Source organism: Sorex fumeus, unplaced genomic scaffold (genome assembly GCF_029834395.1).
Source record: "Sorex fumeus unplaced genomic scaffold, SorFum_2.1 ptg000128l, whole genome shotgun sequence".
Lineage (NCBI taxonomy): Eukaryota > Metazoa > Chordata > Mammalia > Eulipotyphla > Soricidae > Sorex > Sorex fumeus.
This window is the reverse complement of record NW_026606185.1, coordinates 10,282,585-10,296,931: the sequence shown is the minus strand read 5'-3', so window position 1 is coordinate 10,296,931 and position 14,347 is coordinate 10,282,585. Positions and strand designations below refer to the sequence as shown.

At 37.1% G+C, this 14,347-nt stretch overlaps 1 protein-coding gene across 1 annotated transcript in view; it reads left to right on the top strand.

The window, feature by feature from the left end:
* Nucleotides 1-14,347, top strand: part of IKZF1 (IKAROS family zinc finger 1) — a 97,204-nt gene that overhangs the window by 23,240 nt on the left and 59,617 nt on the right. Inside the window, exon 3 of the mRNA XM_056138150.1 lies at nt 80-199. Coding sequence (XP_055994125.1) covers nt 80-199 — 120 coding nt within the window. The remainder of the gene's footprint in view (nt 1-79; nt 200-14,347) is intronic.

Sequence of the window (14,347 nt, the reverse complement as noted above, 5' to 3'; positions counted from 1 at the left end):
ACTCTTCTCAAAGTCTGCAAGGGCTCTCTGTTGCCCTGCCCCCAGCCACAGAGACTCATGCTTCTTCTTGTCTCCTCAGGGAAAGAAAGTCCTCCAGTAAGTGATACTCCAGATGATGGTGATGAGCCCATGCCTATCCCTGAAGACCTTTCCACCACATCTGGAGGACCACAGAACACCAAGAGTGAGAGAGGAGTGGGTGAGTTGGGTCTGACAATCAGACAGTTGACCATATGTGTGTTCGTATTAACTCTTTGTCTCTATATCCTTCCAAAGAGACTGATCATATGACATGTCTCATGCTGTCTGGCTTGCTTTCAACCTCATGTTAAGGAAATTTGGATTAAAGATGAGCAAAAGGGAATCTTCATGTATGAAGAAGGAAAAACACTCATGGATTAACCCTACTGGGAGATCCACTCGTAGAGCAAATAACAGCTGAAGAATATGATGCCACAAGGGAATTGTTGCTATCTCTGTCCTCAGTTCTCAGTTTCCTTGAAGGAACTTCAAATTGCTTTGGCAAATAAGGCTGTTTCTCTTTAGAGCTTTAGGTTAGAAGAATTCTCTCATCTCCATTTTACATGTAAAATTTCACTTTAATTTTTATAAATTGGAATATTTTAATGTTAAAAATACACAGATAATATTAGAATATCCTTATCTGATTTTTCCACAAAAGGTTGTTGAAGAAGTTTCCATTCTTTTCCCTGGATAACATGCTTGTTCCTTAGACCAACCTCTTCATTGTAAGAAAGAAGCAAAGGCCCAGAAAATTTTGTAGAATTACTCAAAATCAAATAGCAGAGTCATAATTAGACTCAATTTCTTATTCAAATACTAGTTTTTACTGCCATTATATCTTGTTCTTGTGAGAGAAAAAAAGTGAAAGATTAAAATATCTATTTTATCTTAAAAATTTTTTAAACCTGATATATGGAAAAACACTTTCACAAAGATTACCATAAAGGATATACACGTAGAAATGAAATAAAATGGATTACATCATGATTGGTTACATATGCCCTCACAGCCAACAGAGCAATGTCTGCAAAATTTTTTGAGTTAAGAAAAACATCACATTGCTTCTTTCAATAGGACATACAAATGTAATAACTAAGAACAATATGCTGTTGTCTATATGTGTGTTAGAAACTAAGTAGTCTTTATGTACAAATATATTTTAAATTTAGCTACAGTGTATAAGCAGACAATAAATGAGGTTCCAGCCATTTGATTTAGATGAACAAAGAAACAAAGACATTCATAAATCATTTTCTTTATTAGAAAATGTTACTATAAATGGAAGAGTAGATGGAAAATAAACACAACAGTGAGCTAGCCTCTCCTTTCTACATTTTTCAGGATTTTTTTCAAAGGTATCACACAAAAGAGTATGCTTTGTTGTTGTGCATTTGTTTTTGAGATTGATTTCTATCTTCTGTAAGAGATACTGGTTTAATACACTTAGTATTGCTACAATGTTCCTTCAAAACACACATAAATCAAAAGTAAATGTAAGCAAAAGCATTAGGCCAATGACAACTCATATGTAAGAGAAATACCAGAAATAATAAAATATCCAGCTAATCTATATTGTCACACATGTTTTGTCTCTGGTATGTATGCTGTTCTTACCCTTTCACACATGAACGAATACCTGTTCATATTAATTGGACACAGAGGAAAGGTTTAGGAACCAAAAACTACTGGAGGTCTTGCATGTATGTATCCACTGGCATTTAAATATCAACTGAAAACTCACACATCAAAATTAGGACTCATGGTGATTGCAGGGAAACCAAGGAGTTCTCCCTGATACCTTACAGCTATACAGTCTTCAGTCATTTCCCTCTAACATCTTTAGAGAACTGAAAGTGGAGCTTATTCCTGGAGAGTAAAGAACAATTCAGAGTTCACAACTGTTATTATAAATGCCTTCACAGCCTCCTGTATTTATCATCCCCTGTGCACTTTCTATTGTGGTTATGACTCTTTGTTAGAGGTCACCACACTCCTGATGGTCATTTCCAACTGGCCTTCAAACTTTGTTCTAGTTGCAGTTTACAACTTCTCTTCCTAACACAAACCAGGTCAGGTGTCACTGTGGAAAAGAGGAAAGTTAGTAATTTCTCCAGGGTCTGTTCCCAATGGTCTTCTCACATGTGATACGATTTTCATTCTGTTTCTCCTGCTAAGGGAAAGTTTATAAAGAAAAAGTTCAGTGTTGTAAAATTCAAAAACCCCATCAATCTCATTACTTACTTTGTTTATTTGTCATGGCAATTGTTGCCATAGCCATTTGACAGACAGGGAAAGCCACTAAAGTCAAACAGAAGCTTTACAGCTCTCAGGTGAGGGCTAAAAGCCAAGGGGCTGCTCTTCGAAACAGAAGCAAGAACTAAAAATGACATTATGACACCAGAGCAAAAGGGGGAGGAGGTAGGAGTAGAAAGTCAGTGAACAAGTTGGTCTTAAAAACCAAAAGCAGGAAGAGGCACAAATAGGATCAGTGACTCTTCGTGGCCAGCAAGGTTTAGATATATCCTTGATAGTTCTTAAGGAAATAATCTAGCGTTGAAATGAGTGATAGATTATTTATTCATTCACAATCTTTATCATCAAACCAATTAAGTGTGTATTAGAAGAAAATATAGTGTAATAGCAGTATTATCAGATGAAAGCAAAAGAAATACATTTGAAATTACATTTCCTCAGCTACATGGGAAGGAGTCAAAAGAGCAAGAGTGTCAGGGGCAGAACACAGGAAGTGAAAAAGAGCTCCTCCCTGCACAAAAGCACTGGAGCAAGAAGAGGAAGTTGCTGGAGGAGGCAGGACAGAAACACAGTAGTTAAGGAGGGGTAAAGGTAGAGCCGGCCAGCCTGGGAAGATGCCTCTGAGACATGGAGGCGCCAAATCCACACTCCCTCTCTGCTTTGTGTTTAGAATTCTCATTCACTTTTACTCCTCTGCGCGTCAATTTCTTCTTTCTAAAGTGGCAGTTAGAATAAAGCTCATCTCAGAATGTCTTCAGGGGTTTTACTAAGTATCCGACAGCCAAAGCAGTGGTTTCACATCTCACTGCTTGCTGTAGCCAAGGTTGAAAGGACACTCTAGTAGACAATTACTAGAATTTTTCTCATGAGTGAAAACAAACATTACAGAGAAACAGATATCAGAGAAATAAGTCCAATTTGGACCTAGCACTATTTGGACTCCATTATATTCCAGGTCTAAATAAGAGGAAATGAATTTAAAGCCCAGCTTGAAGAATCCTAGTTAGACATGCAGGGTAACTTTTTAAAAATCTAATAGTCACTCATTCTTCTTAAGTAGTCTCTCTAAAAATGAGAGAAATTTTGCATCTCTGAAGTGGTTGTGTCTGAAACTGCTTGAAGCAGAGGATGTACTTGGTGACCTCTTAAGGCAACCCCAAATTTACTCACTCAACCACTGCACGCATATAGACAGTGGAAAATAATTTGAGATTTCTACTGACAATTGTTGACCAGGATCTCTTAAAAGTGAGGTGGAGGGGGGAATAGGGTTGTTTGTTTATTTGTTTGATAGCAACTATGTCAGAATAGGTAAGCCTCTAATGAAAAAAAAAAAAGGTCCTTTGTACAAATTAAAGTCTAGAAGCTTCTTTTCAGTTGCTTTGTTCCTGTAGTCAATGATATTTACATTTCTTCTTTCCTTCTACCTTGATTATTTACCCATTACCATGTTGATCTCCCTTCACCTATTTGTATTTCCATAACCTACAGTTGACCAAGGCTCCTAAACTTCTAACACACTACTGATGAACAAAGGAGATATGTCTTCCACCCTATGTGAGAGGCTGTAGCTGGAGGGTCAGCTAGTCTCAGACATGAGACAAGTGACAATAATAGAGAAATCCCCTCCCCTATGAGTAGGGTCCTTATATAGTTCTCTCCTTCTGGAGGTAGCTGGAGATAGTAGAAACAAAGTAGCAGAAACCAAAGATAGAAAAGAAGGATGAGAGGCAATAAAATGAGATGACCACATTAGTGGGAAAGGGCCACAAACTTAGGGGTTGAATGGGATAAATGGGTTTTCAATAAGAGTGGAGGACTGAATTTGACAGTTTGGTTACACAAGCACAAAGGATGAAGTTGGATCAGGAAAGCCAAAAGAATGTGACTTTTGTGGTCTTAGAGGAGCCTTAGCAAATGAACTTACAGTGAAAACCACTTTCTACAGATGTAGTGCAAGGCACAAGGCAGAGTAAAGGTTTGTGTGAATTGGAGCATGTAAAGTGGTGATGTACACATAGTATATGCTTTTTTCAGACCTATATGGCCCCTGCCAAACCTGAGAAGTTATACCATTGTGTATAACTTCTCACAACTTGGAGATGCAAAATTTCTCTCATTTTTAGAGAGACTACTTAAGAAGAATGAGTGACTATTAGATTTTTAAAAAGTTACCCTGCATGTCTAACTAGGATTCTTCAAGCTGGGCTTTAAATTCATTTCCTCTTATTTAGACCTGGAATATAATGGAGTCCAATGGGTGGGTTTTACTAGAATTTAGTTACAAGAGTCCAATGGGTGGGTTTTACTAGAATTTAGTTACAAGATCTCACAAGTTGTGCTTAGAAGACATAGTTCTACACTGCCAGCATACTTTTCTCAAATTTGAGTTCGCACCTTAGGACTTTTCTCTTTAATAGATTGACCAACATGTGTTTCACCCTGACCAAAAAAAAAAAGAAGAAAAGAAAAAAGAAAAGAAAAGAAACAGAAAAATATCTATATTTCTCTTTCTCCCTCTTTCTTTCTCTCATTCTCTAATCTCTCTCATACACACATACACACACAGAGAGAGAAAGAGACAGAGACAGAGGGAGAGAGAGAATACAAGAAAATGAGTAGGTGTATAAAAACTTATTTTTTTCTCTTTTATCCAAAGCAACATTTCTCTACTGTCATCGATTGGGAGATTAAAATTTAAGAGGATTCACATATTTATGTCTGTTTTATTTAGGAGTCATACCTGATGGTGCCCAGGGTTTACTCCTGGCTCTCCTCAGGAATCATCCCTGGTAGTGCTTAGGTATATGGTGCTAGATATCAGCCGTGAACAAGGCAAGCCTTAAGCCCTGTGCAGTCTTTTCTACCCAGTTTACATATTTTTAAGTCTCACCTTCATTTTAGATGTTAGGCACAATACCAAGACAGTCCTGAGCATGGGCTGTCAAGTTCTCCACAGCCTGAGAGGGAAGTGTTTCAGGATGGAAAGAGAAAGCAGTGGCTTTGGTCTAATTGGAGGTTGGGCAGCAACCTTTTGAGCACGGATGCTAAGCTGCTTATCTAATCAGCAGTTAGAGGAAGTTGTCTTTATCTGTGAAATGCATCTCTTTTGAAAGATAAACCCCATGTTAGCTGGGGAGGAATATTATCTAGCAGCATCTGAGCAGTAGCTGCAGTTGAGCTCAGATCTGTTCAGAGGGGATATGTGTAAGAGACAAAGAGCGAATACAGTTTGCTAAGAATCAAGTGGTTGGGTGACTTTGTTTTCAGAGGTTTTTGTTGTTGTTGTTCTTTCCCTATAAAGAATAATTTGGATTCTTTTTTACCTTTATGCTGAAGTTTCTCTGTTTTTCATAGTTGAAGTTATGTATAGTAGTTTTGGTGATCAGGTTTTCTGTTTGTTTTTTATTTATTATGCAAGTCACTGTTTTCAATAACACTGTCCTGTGAAGACAGAGTTAATGCGACCATGACACATCCATTCAAAACAAGTTGATTTCTGTTGTAAAATAATAATTGTTTTTAGGTATCCCAAACATAAGACATAACATTAAAAATATATTTTGCCTACCATCTAAGTGTTTTAAGTTTTAAAGAATAGTTCATAGCTTCCAATTTAAAAGTATTGTATTGCCTCTACTTTGTAGGTTAATAACAATTAGAAAGTCATAGTCTGTATAGAACCCCATGCTGAGAAAGCAAGTTAAAATAGTGATTTCATGTTGTATTAGGTGAGACAATTGGAATAAAACTCAATTGTACAAGTGTGATATAGACATATGCTGCACAGAGTAAAGAACATTCCTAAAGAACATAACTAAACCTGGTGTTTGTGTGTGTATGTGTGTGTGTGATATCTGTGGTATAAGTGTGCATTTAGAAGATGTGGTATGTATATATATTTTTAGTTTGTGAGCTTGATGTATGTAGGAGTAATTTTCTGTATCTTTGGTATATGTGTGCATACTTAATAAACATGCCTGATGTATGTCTGTACATATAGAGAAATGTGTGCATGCATGTGTGCCATGTACGCTATTCATATATGTGTCATGCATAGGCCTCTGTGGTTTTTATTACTGTGTCCATGTATACATGTATGATGTGCATGGTGTCTGTGTGTATATGTGTATGCAGGTGTCTGTGTAGTATATGTTAGTGTGGCATAAGTATGTATGGATGCGGATATGTGTTGTGTGTGCAAATGAACACAAGTGTGTGTGATGTTTTGTCATTGACCAGAGACTATAACTGCCCTGAAGAAGACTTTTGCTTAGAATCAGGCTTCAAAGTGTCACTAACAATTTGGTACCCTAGCTTGCTAGTCCTGCAGACCGTTCTGTCCCTAAGAGATGACTTACTTACTGTCACTATAGTACATGAAAAACACCAATAAGTGTGAATTACAAGAATGATTCCTAAGAAACATGCACATGCAGCGAATAGAAGTTGGTTGGTCAGCAAGACCAATAGTGTCTCAACAAACATTAGGTTCTCACCAACCACAGGAAGACTAGCTGCATAGGTCAGCCAAAGCAAGATGGTGGAGAAACCTCATGCAGGCTTGGTGAGGGTATACCATCCCTCAGGAGAGTAGTTTGCAAGGGAATGTGGATTCTACCCTTTCTGTCAAGAAAGATCCAGTATGTTAGTAACTGCTTATGTGGGGCTGAAGCATGGTTGTGTGATGAAAGCATCTTTGCCTTAACCCTCCCCTCCCCACGGCCCCTGCTAGTATCACTTTAGGACTTAAACAAATAACTTTGATGATGATTTAGTTATTTATTCATATGTTGGATTCTTAAACTCTAATTTAGGAAATTCTAGTAATTAACATAAATTGATAGACCCTTGGCTGAGTCAGACAGTCAAGACCTTAGAGCTAAAGGTTTGAGACTGGTGGATGAATAACCACCATTCAAAGCAAAATTTACTTACAAGAACTTTGAGTTTTTTTCCGAGAATGTAGAAGAGGAAGGATTGTTCCTAGCTGGATTGGGAAGTTGGGAGAAGGCAATGGGGGAAGGACAGCTTGGCTGAAGTTTGAGGAGGAGTGTGACAAATAAATCATATTTAAACTCAGGGAAAGAGCTATCAGTAGATAGAAAGAACCTCTCCCCCCCCAAAAAAGGACTTGGAGGAGAGTCTTCCTCATGTTTTAACCTAAAGAATTATCCTTCAGATCTGTATAGTGCTGACAGTTCATTCTGGTGACAGTTAACAGGGAGAGTGTTCCTTATCTCTGCCTGTACTGGGAGGTGGAACTAGGAAATATCCCTTGTGGTAAATTCCTATCTATTAATATCTATTACTTACTAGTTGGGCACTTTAAATCAGAGGATTACCTTCTAGTAAGTGGGGCAACAATAAGTTTGTTGAACAAAATGGGAAGTATATAATGAGTTTTGTTGAACATAAACTCTAAAAAAATGTTCATAGCTGGAAAGGCAAAACTTGTAAGAATTCAAAAGAGTGTGTTCTAGCTGTTTTATGATGTCAGCTAGGAAGAACAAGGAAGCATCCCAGACCTTGAGGGATAAATAAATGTGATTGTCTAGTGAAAAAAAAAAGATAGAAATAAAGTGTTTAATTTGGATAAAATCTCAAAAAAAAAGGCAGTGAATTGAGGCAAAATGGGAAATGAAAACAGAAGATATTAAAGAAAGGCAACTTCAGGACTCAGGAGTGTATTTTCTCCAGGTGGTACAATATGGTTGTGGCTCAGGTTGTAGTGTAGAACAAGAGTGATCAGTAAGACCAAGAAAATAACACTGTGGCTGATAGAAAAATTAGGCATGAAAAAGTGCTAGAAGCAGATTGAATGGGTTAGGAAAGAATTTCCTGGTTGATATTTATAAGGGCAGTATATGCAACAATGTTTGAAGACTAATAGGAAGACACAACTTAAGAGAAAGTTTTTAAATATAAAAACCTAGGTGGTATCCCAGAAAACTGTCTTAGCTTTCCAGAAGTTGGGCATGGGAGCTCTATCTTGACAATTCTCCCACCTGGAATAACTCCCAGCCTGAATGTTCCTCTTTCTCAAGGTCTACTCAGACTTCACATGAAAGATACCATTTTTACCCTACAACCTAAAATAACACTGCCTTTGTCTCTGTTCTCATCCTGTATGTCACCATTTACACAGAAAATCACTGTCACTGTCACTGTCCTCCCGTTGTTCATCGATTTGCTCAAGCGGGACCAGTAACGTCTCCATTGTGACAATTGTTACTGTGTTTGGCATATCGAATACATCATGGGCAGCTTTCCAGGCTTTGCCATGCGGGCGAGATACTCTCAGTAACTTACCGGGCTCTCTGAGAGGGGCAGAAGAATCCAACTCGGGTCAGCCATGTTGTCCGCTTGCAAAGCAAATGCCCTGTCCGCTGTGCTATCGCTCCAGCCCACACAGAAAATATTCCCCTTAAATGAACTTATCACCATTCCTCTAACACCAGTAGCTGGGCATACTCAGCTTTTCAAGACATATGTACATCAAAAACAAAGTACTGGATGGATGGATGGATGGATGGATGGATGGATGGATGGATGGATGGATAAAATTTTTGGTGGGAAAACTGGTAAGAAAATAGAACTTTGAAGGGAATATAAATTTTAGGTTCATCTTTGAGATTCCTATAAAACATATTCTTAATTGTAAAAATTGGTATTTAGGCGTAGAGCTCTTTATTTACTGAGACTGTTATCCCATTGTGAGATATTTAGCCACCCAAGTCAGAATTTGTCCCAAAAATGTCTCCATATAATTCCCACGTGAGAATCCTGTTTGAAGCCCTACCATTTAATCTGATCATTTTCATCCTTACCTGGTTCAGTGTATCCTGCTCATGAGAGCCTTCAGAACAGGTAATTTGGGGCTCACAATTTGAAACTGTTTTAAAATATGCACAGTAGTGCTCAAGAACCTGATGTATGAATTAAAAGAACAGAAACACCTGTGGAAAAACTGAACTAGAAAAAGTGGAAAAACTAAAGTTTTTTCAATGACACTTCATTTCTCCAAAAGTAACTTTTGAAAATAATTTCGAAAAGTTAATTATTTTGATAAAAAGGAACCAATATTATTTTCAGTTTATTCTAAAAATTAAATTTAGGAACATATAATACTTGATTATTTTATAAAATTGATGAATCATATATGTATATCAAGTTAAAAATAATATATCAGACAATATATCAATTAAGTTAGATAAACAATTAGATAAACAATTTATCAGTCATTAGAAAAAAAACATTTTGGTACCAAAGTTTATAGTTCCAGTTCTGTTTTCTGCTTTGTCCCACCTGTGTTAAAAGAATTGTTCTGTGTATAAAACAACCAATTGATATTTTGTTAACTTTCCTTCTACATGGGGTTTCAGAAAACAATGGGGAAAAAAGGCTTTGAGCTGTGGTTGCCAGTTGCCACCTGTGCTCCTATCTGGTTAGGACATTTTCTGATTTGGGAAGTGTAAATATAACCCAGAAAAAAAAGCTTCCCCTCCTTTTTATGCAAAAGCAGAAAGAGCAGAGCCCTAACCATTGCCCTAAAAAATTTTCCTCAGAACTAAATAATGTGAAGGTAGATGGAAACCCTCAACTAGAAGTTGCCCTCTCTTCTAAAGTGTGGTTAGGTCTGATAAGCCTCATATTCCTCAAGTTCTCATCAGGAACAGCAATTTGCTACTGACTATCTGCTCAAAATTCTTAATGCTCTCTCTGTTAGGACCTTGGAGGTAACAGAAACTTACAGGGAACATAAAAGTGTGTTTGAGTTCATGGTGTGCTGGAGCCAGCAAGGGTCACCCGTATTTACATGTCCAGAAAGGCTACTAGATTCTTGATCAACTCTTGGCATCTTGAAGTCAACCTTAGTTGGAAGATTTACTCCACAGAAATCAGCATAATGCTGAAAAGTTGGGGTTTTGGAGTTTTATTTTTGACAATTGGTTTTTTTACTGCACCTCACTGGCCTAAGAAAAGTTTTAAAATCTTTTCAACCACAATAAAATTTGAAGGAAGGGGTTATTATGTGAATATTGCACACAGCTCTGGGGAAGATTGTGGGCAATAAGGGGTAAATATAGGTTGTCTGTCCAAGTGACTCTTTGCTGTTGGTATGACTTTAAAAATAAGGTAGAATATTATAGTGTTGAGGGCTCACACTTCATTAGGAAATCATTAGAAAATGATTCTGTATTTTATTTATGAGATACTTTTTATTACTATTGTTATTTTGGCTTAAAGAACTCTTTTTGGTTTAATGAACTTTAAAATGCAAAATATGGTCTGCATTACACTAACATATTAGAGTGATTTTTCAGAAAGTCATCAGATATCTTATATCCTTCAAAACATGGGATTGAACAGGTCTTCTCAAAGTATTTTTTAGGTTTGGGATTAAATACAACTTTCAGGTTTTTGTGTCAGTGTCGGAGTGACCTCTTAATTATCCTCATGTATGCTGTAGTTTCGTTTCTCAGCGGGGATTTAGTGATAATCCAGGAACTGGGGAATCCAAAGGCAGAGTGGAATGCCATGTTCCATGTTTCTTCTTCAAAGCACCTGAAACTTGCAGAAACCTGATTAACCCAAGAGCCATGTGGCACTTTCAGGAGTTGAGCTGCAAAAAGTCTCAGCACAGAGGGCCCCTTGCCAGGAGGGCACTTCCCCTACCAGGGAAGTGGCTGCAGGCTGTCAATTTCCACTGAAGTCACCCCGGCAGGATTCCGGTGAAGCCCTGAACATCCGGTGTCTTTCCCCACCACATTGGTTGATCAATGGAAAACCACCAACCTGGGGTCCTTGCTACAGTTACCGGGCTCTTAGCAAATCAGCCATTTTCCTTTTAAGACAAAAGCTTGCCACATGAAAAGTAAAATCCTGTTGAAATGAGGGGAAAATGAACTTTTAATATAAATCCAGAGGCCATTGAATGACTAGTTTTATTTTTATTCTTAGAATCTGGCGGCAAATACTTTCACAATATCTCTATACTCTGGTTAAACCTGCAGTATTCGGCAATTAAATTGTTCCTGTAGAACATTCCCAGAATGCTTCTATTGGCTTCTAAAGCTTCTATCTGCTCCCACCAGAATATTAAATAATGACAATTATCTATTACCCAGAACAATGACCCCCTCTGTAATCTTAGTGTTTCAGTTGAAACAGTTTTGACTGAAATTCATGTTCAGTAGTAAATACTGTCATTTTAAGTGAAGCAGTTATAACCCCAAGAAAAATTATTTTGTCATTATAAATATGGCATTTACAACTTTTTTAAGTTGTATTTACTATTATTAACATATGGTATCATTACTAAAATTTTATTTTTACTTTTAGAGCTCAAGGTGATAAAAATTCTGTTTCCACATTTGCTTTACCCTTTTCACTCAGAAATTATTTGTTATTATTGATTAAATACCTCCTGAAAAGAAATCCTTTAAAGCAGCCTGCTCTGTATGTGTGCAGACACTCTCTAAAATCTTTCCAGTAGGTCCTAGGAATATGACATTTGCTTCTCAAGAAACATGCCAGCCTTGATTAGGGACAGAGGTTTCATAGATGAATGATAGCTAGCATTTCTGGAACATGTTGTGAAATATGGGACTCAAAAGTTCCTAGGTAGCATTGTCCAGTGAAGTTATAATGAGTTTCCATATATCATTTTTCTGGCAGCCACAGTCAATAAGAAAAATAGCACAGAAGGAATTCATTTTCATATATTTTGCTATTTATGAAAATATTAGCATATATACCCAAAATATTATTGTTTAGACTATTGTTAAACAGTATTATTAAACAATATTGAGAATTTTGTCTTTTTTTACTGAGTTTTCTTTTTAATCCAGTGTGTATTTTGTACTTTAAACACATCACAGTTTGGATTAAATCCATTTCATGGACTCAGTAGCTATGTGTGACTATATATATGTATATATGTATTTATGTGTGTGACACACATGTATAGTTCTCTACAGGAGTGTAATTTTATATTTTGGAAAATATTTTTAAATTAATTCTTGCTGAAATTTATCACCTCTCCAATTATCTATCAACTCTCTAAAGTTGCTTTTATGTCATTCTTCTCCAAACGTTTTCTTAATTGTTATCAAAAGTTAATGCAAAAATTTATTATTAGTTATTCCATTTGGGGTCACATATTATTTAGAAAAACTAGGTACAGCCCAAAATGTATACATGTAGGAGGATGGAGTGATAGAACAGCAGGGAGGGCTCTTGCCTTGTAGGAATCTGACCAGCTTCAACCCCTGACATCCCATATGGTCACCTGAGCACCACCAGGAGTAATTCACGAGTGCAGAGCCAGGAGTAATTCCTGAGAATCTCTGGGTATGTGACCCCCCAAAAACAGAGTGCATGTGAAAAATCAGTTTTCCAAAAGCATGGTAATTAAATACTTCAATACATCATGTTTGGATTTAGCTTTTATCTTTTAATTTAAATCTCATATGCTCTTTATTATCATTTGAGGGAGTTATAAATCTTTTAGAGACTTGTTGAATGAAGCAATTGCCTTATAGCCACAATGTAAATTAATGTAAGGGAAATGTAAGGGAAGGAGGTGTGGGAACTAGAAGAACCAGTCTTTAAAACTCTACACCAATTTTACTGCAAAAAATAAATAAATAAATAAATAAATAAATAGTGGAGATGCAGCATCTTGTTAACTTCCTAAAAGATGCTGCTGCAACCTGATGAAGCAATGGGCAGAGGTGATGAAGGAAAGGCTTTTTAAATTTTTTTCATAGTGCAAAAGAGATGTAGCAAGCTACCCAAACAGCAGCCTGACAGAACAAACATGTTTCACATCAGCACCCACGTCCCACAAGCCCATGCAGTGGACACTTACCACTTGATCCAGTTTCATTGTGTACACCCCAGAACTCAACCTTCCTGTGTGAAGGACACAGCGTGCTTACCAACTGGTGCTCTTGCGTTTCAGGAGACAGCATGTGCTTAGGTTGCGGCTACGTTTCCTGAGCACTCTGTGACCCAGAGACGCAAATCCAGCAGCACAACTCAGGTTGTGCTCTTAACAGCCTTTGATCTTTCCCCTTTTGCTCCCTCTGTATTTCCTTCTTTTCTTTGCTTCTTTCTCTCCCCTTGTCTCTCCCCATTTTTATTCCTTTTAATTCTTCATTCTTATTTTTCTTATTTTTCCTTTTCTTTTTCCCCTCATTTACTCCTTTGTCTCTCCCGTCCATTTTTCCTTCTTTCCTCTCTTCCGCCTTTGTGCCTTAATTTCCTGCTTACTATTTGTTTTTCTTTTACCACTGCTTTTGATAGTTTTATCAAGATTATTTTATTTGGGTTCATGAAATAATGACTAAAGCCATTTTCCACCAAACAGGCTATTTTAGGAGACAAGATTTCCTAGATCCTACATACCTGTGTTTTGAGTAAAAGTAGTGGTGTAGCTGACAGTGACACAATGAAGTAACAACTCCTGTGGTTTTGATAATTGGGAACTTAATTAGATAGGGATTACCTGGCTCAGAAGTTGTTGATAAATAGAATTACTTCTTTACACAAAATGTTTGCATCAGAGTTTTGGGAAAAGGTCATGGTGAAAAGGTTTCTGCCTCTATCTCTAAGGCTCAGTGTATTGTTTTAAGGGTAGAGTGGTCAGAATCAATGCACTGGACAGTGTGGAACCTCTATCCTTGAACAAAGCATTGAATTGACCTGAAAATACTATTTTTTTTGTTCAGAATGTAATTGTAAGATATTAAGCATTGTTTTCTGGTATGACTTTCTAAATTTTTCATAATGAAACAAACCTGAAGGATATGAGTCCAGTTGTTCACAGTTCAATCTTTACCCAATCTGTGCTCTGGCAAATCTATTCTACAGCTCAAAACATTTACCTCAGACCATCTGAGCACATTTAGAAATTGCTAACTCATGCATGATCACCAAAAGGTAAAATCAGTGTTTTTTCTAGAGAACTAGAATGCATTCATCTAACATTTGTATGTAAACTACCCTGGAGGAATGTTGGATGTTTGTATCTGAACTTGAGATACAGGCAGTAACTAAACCT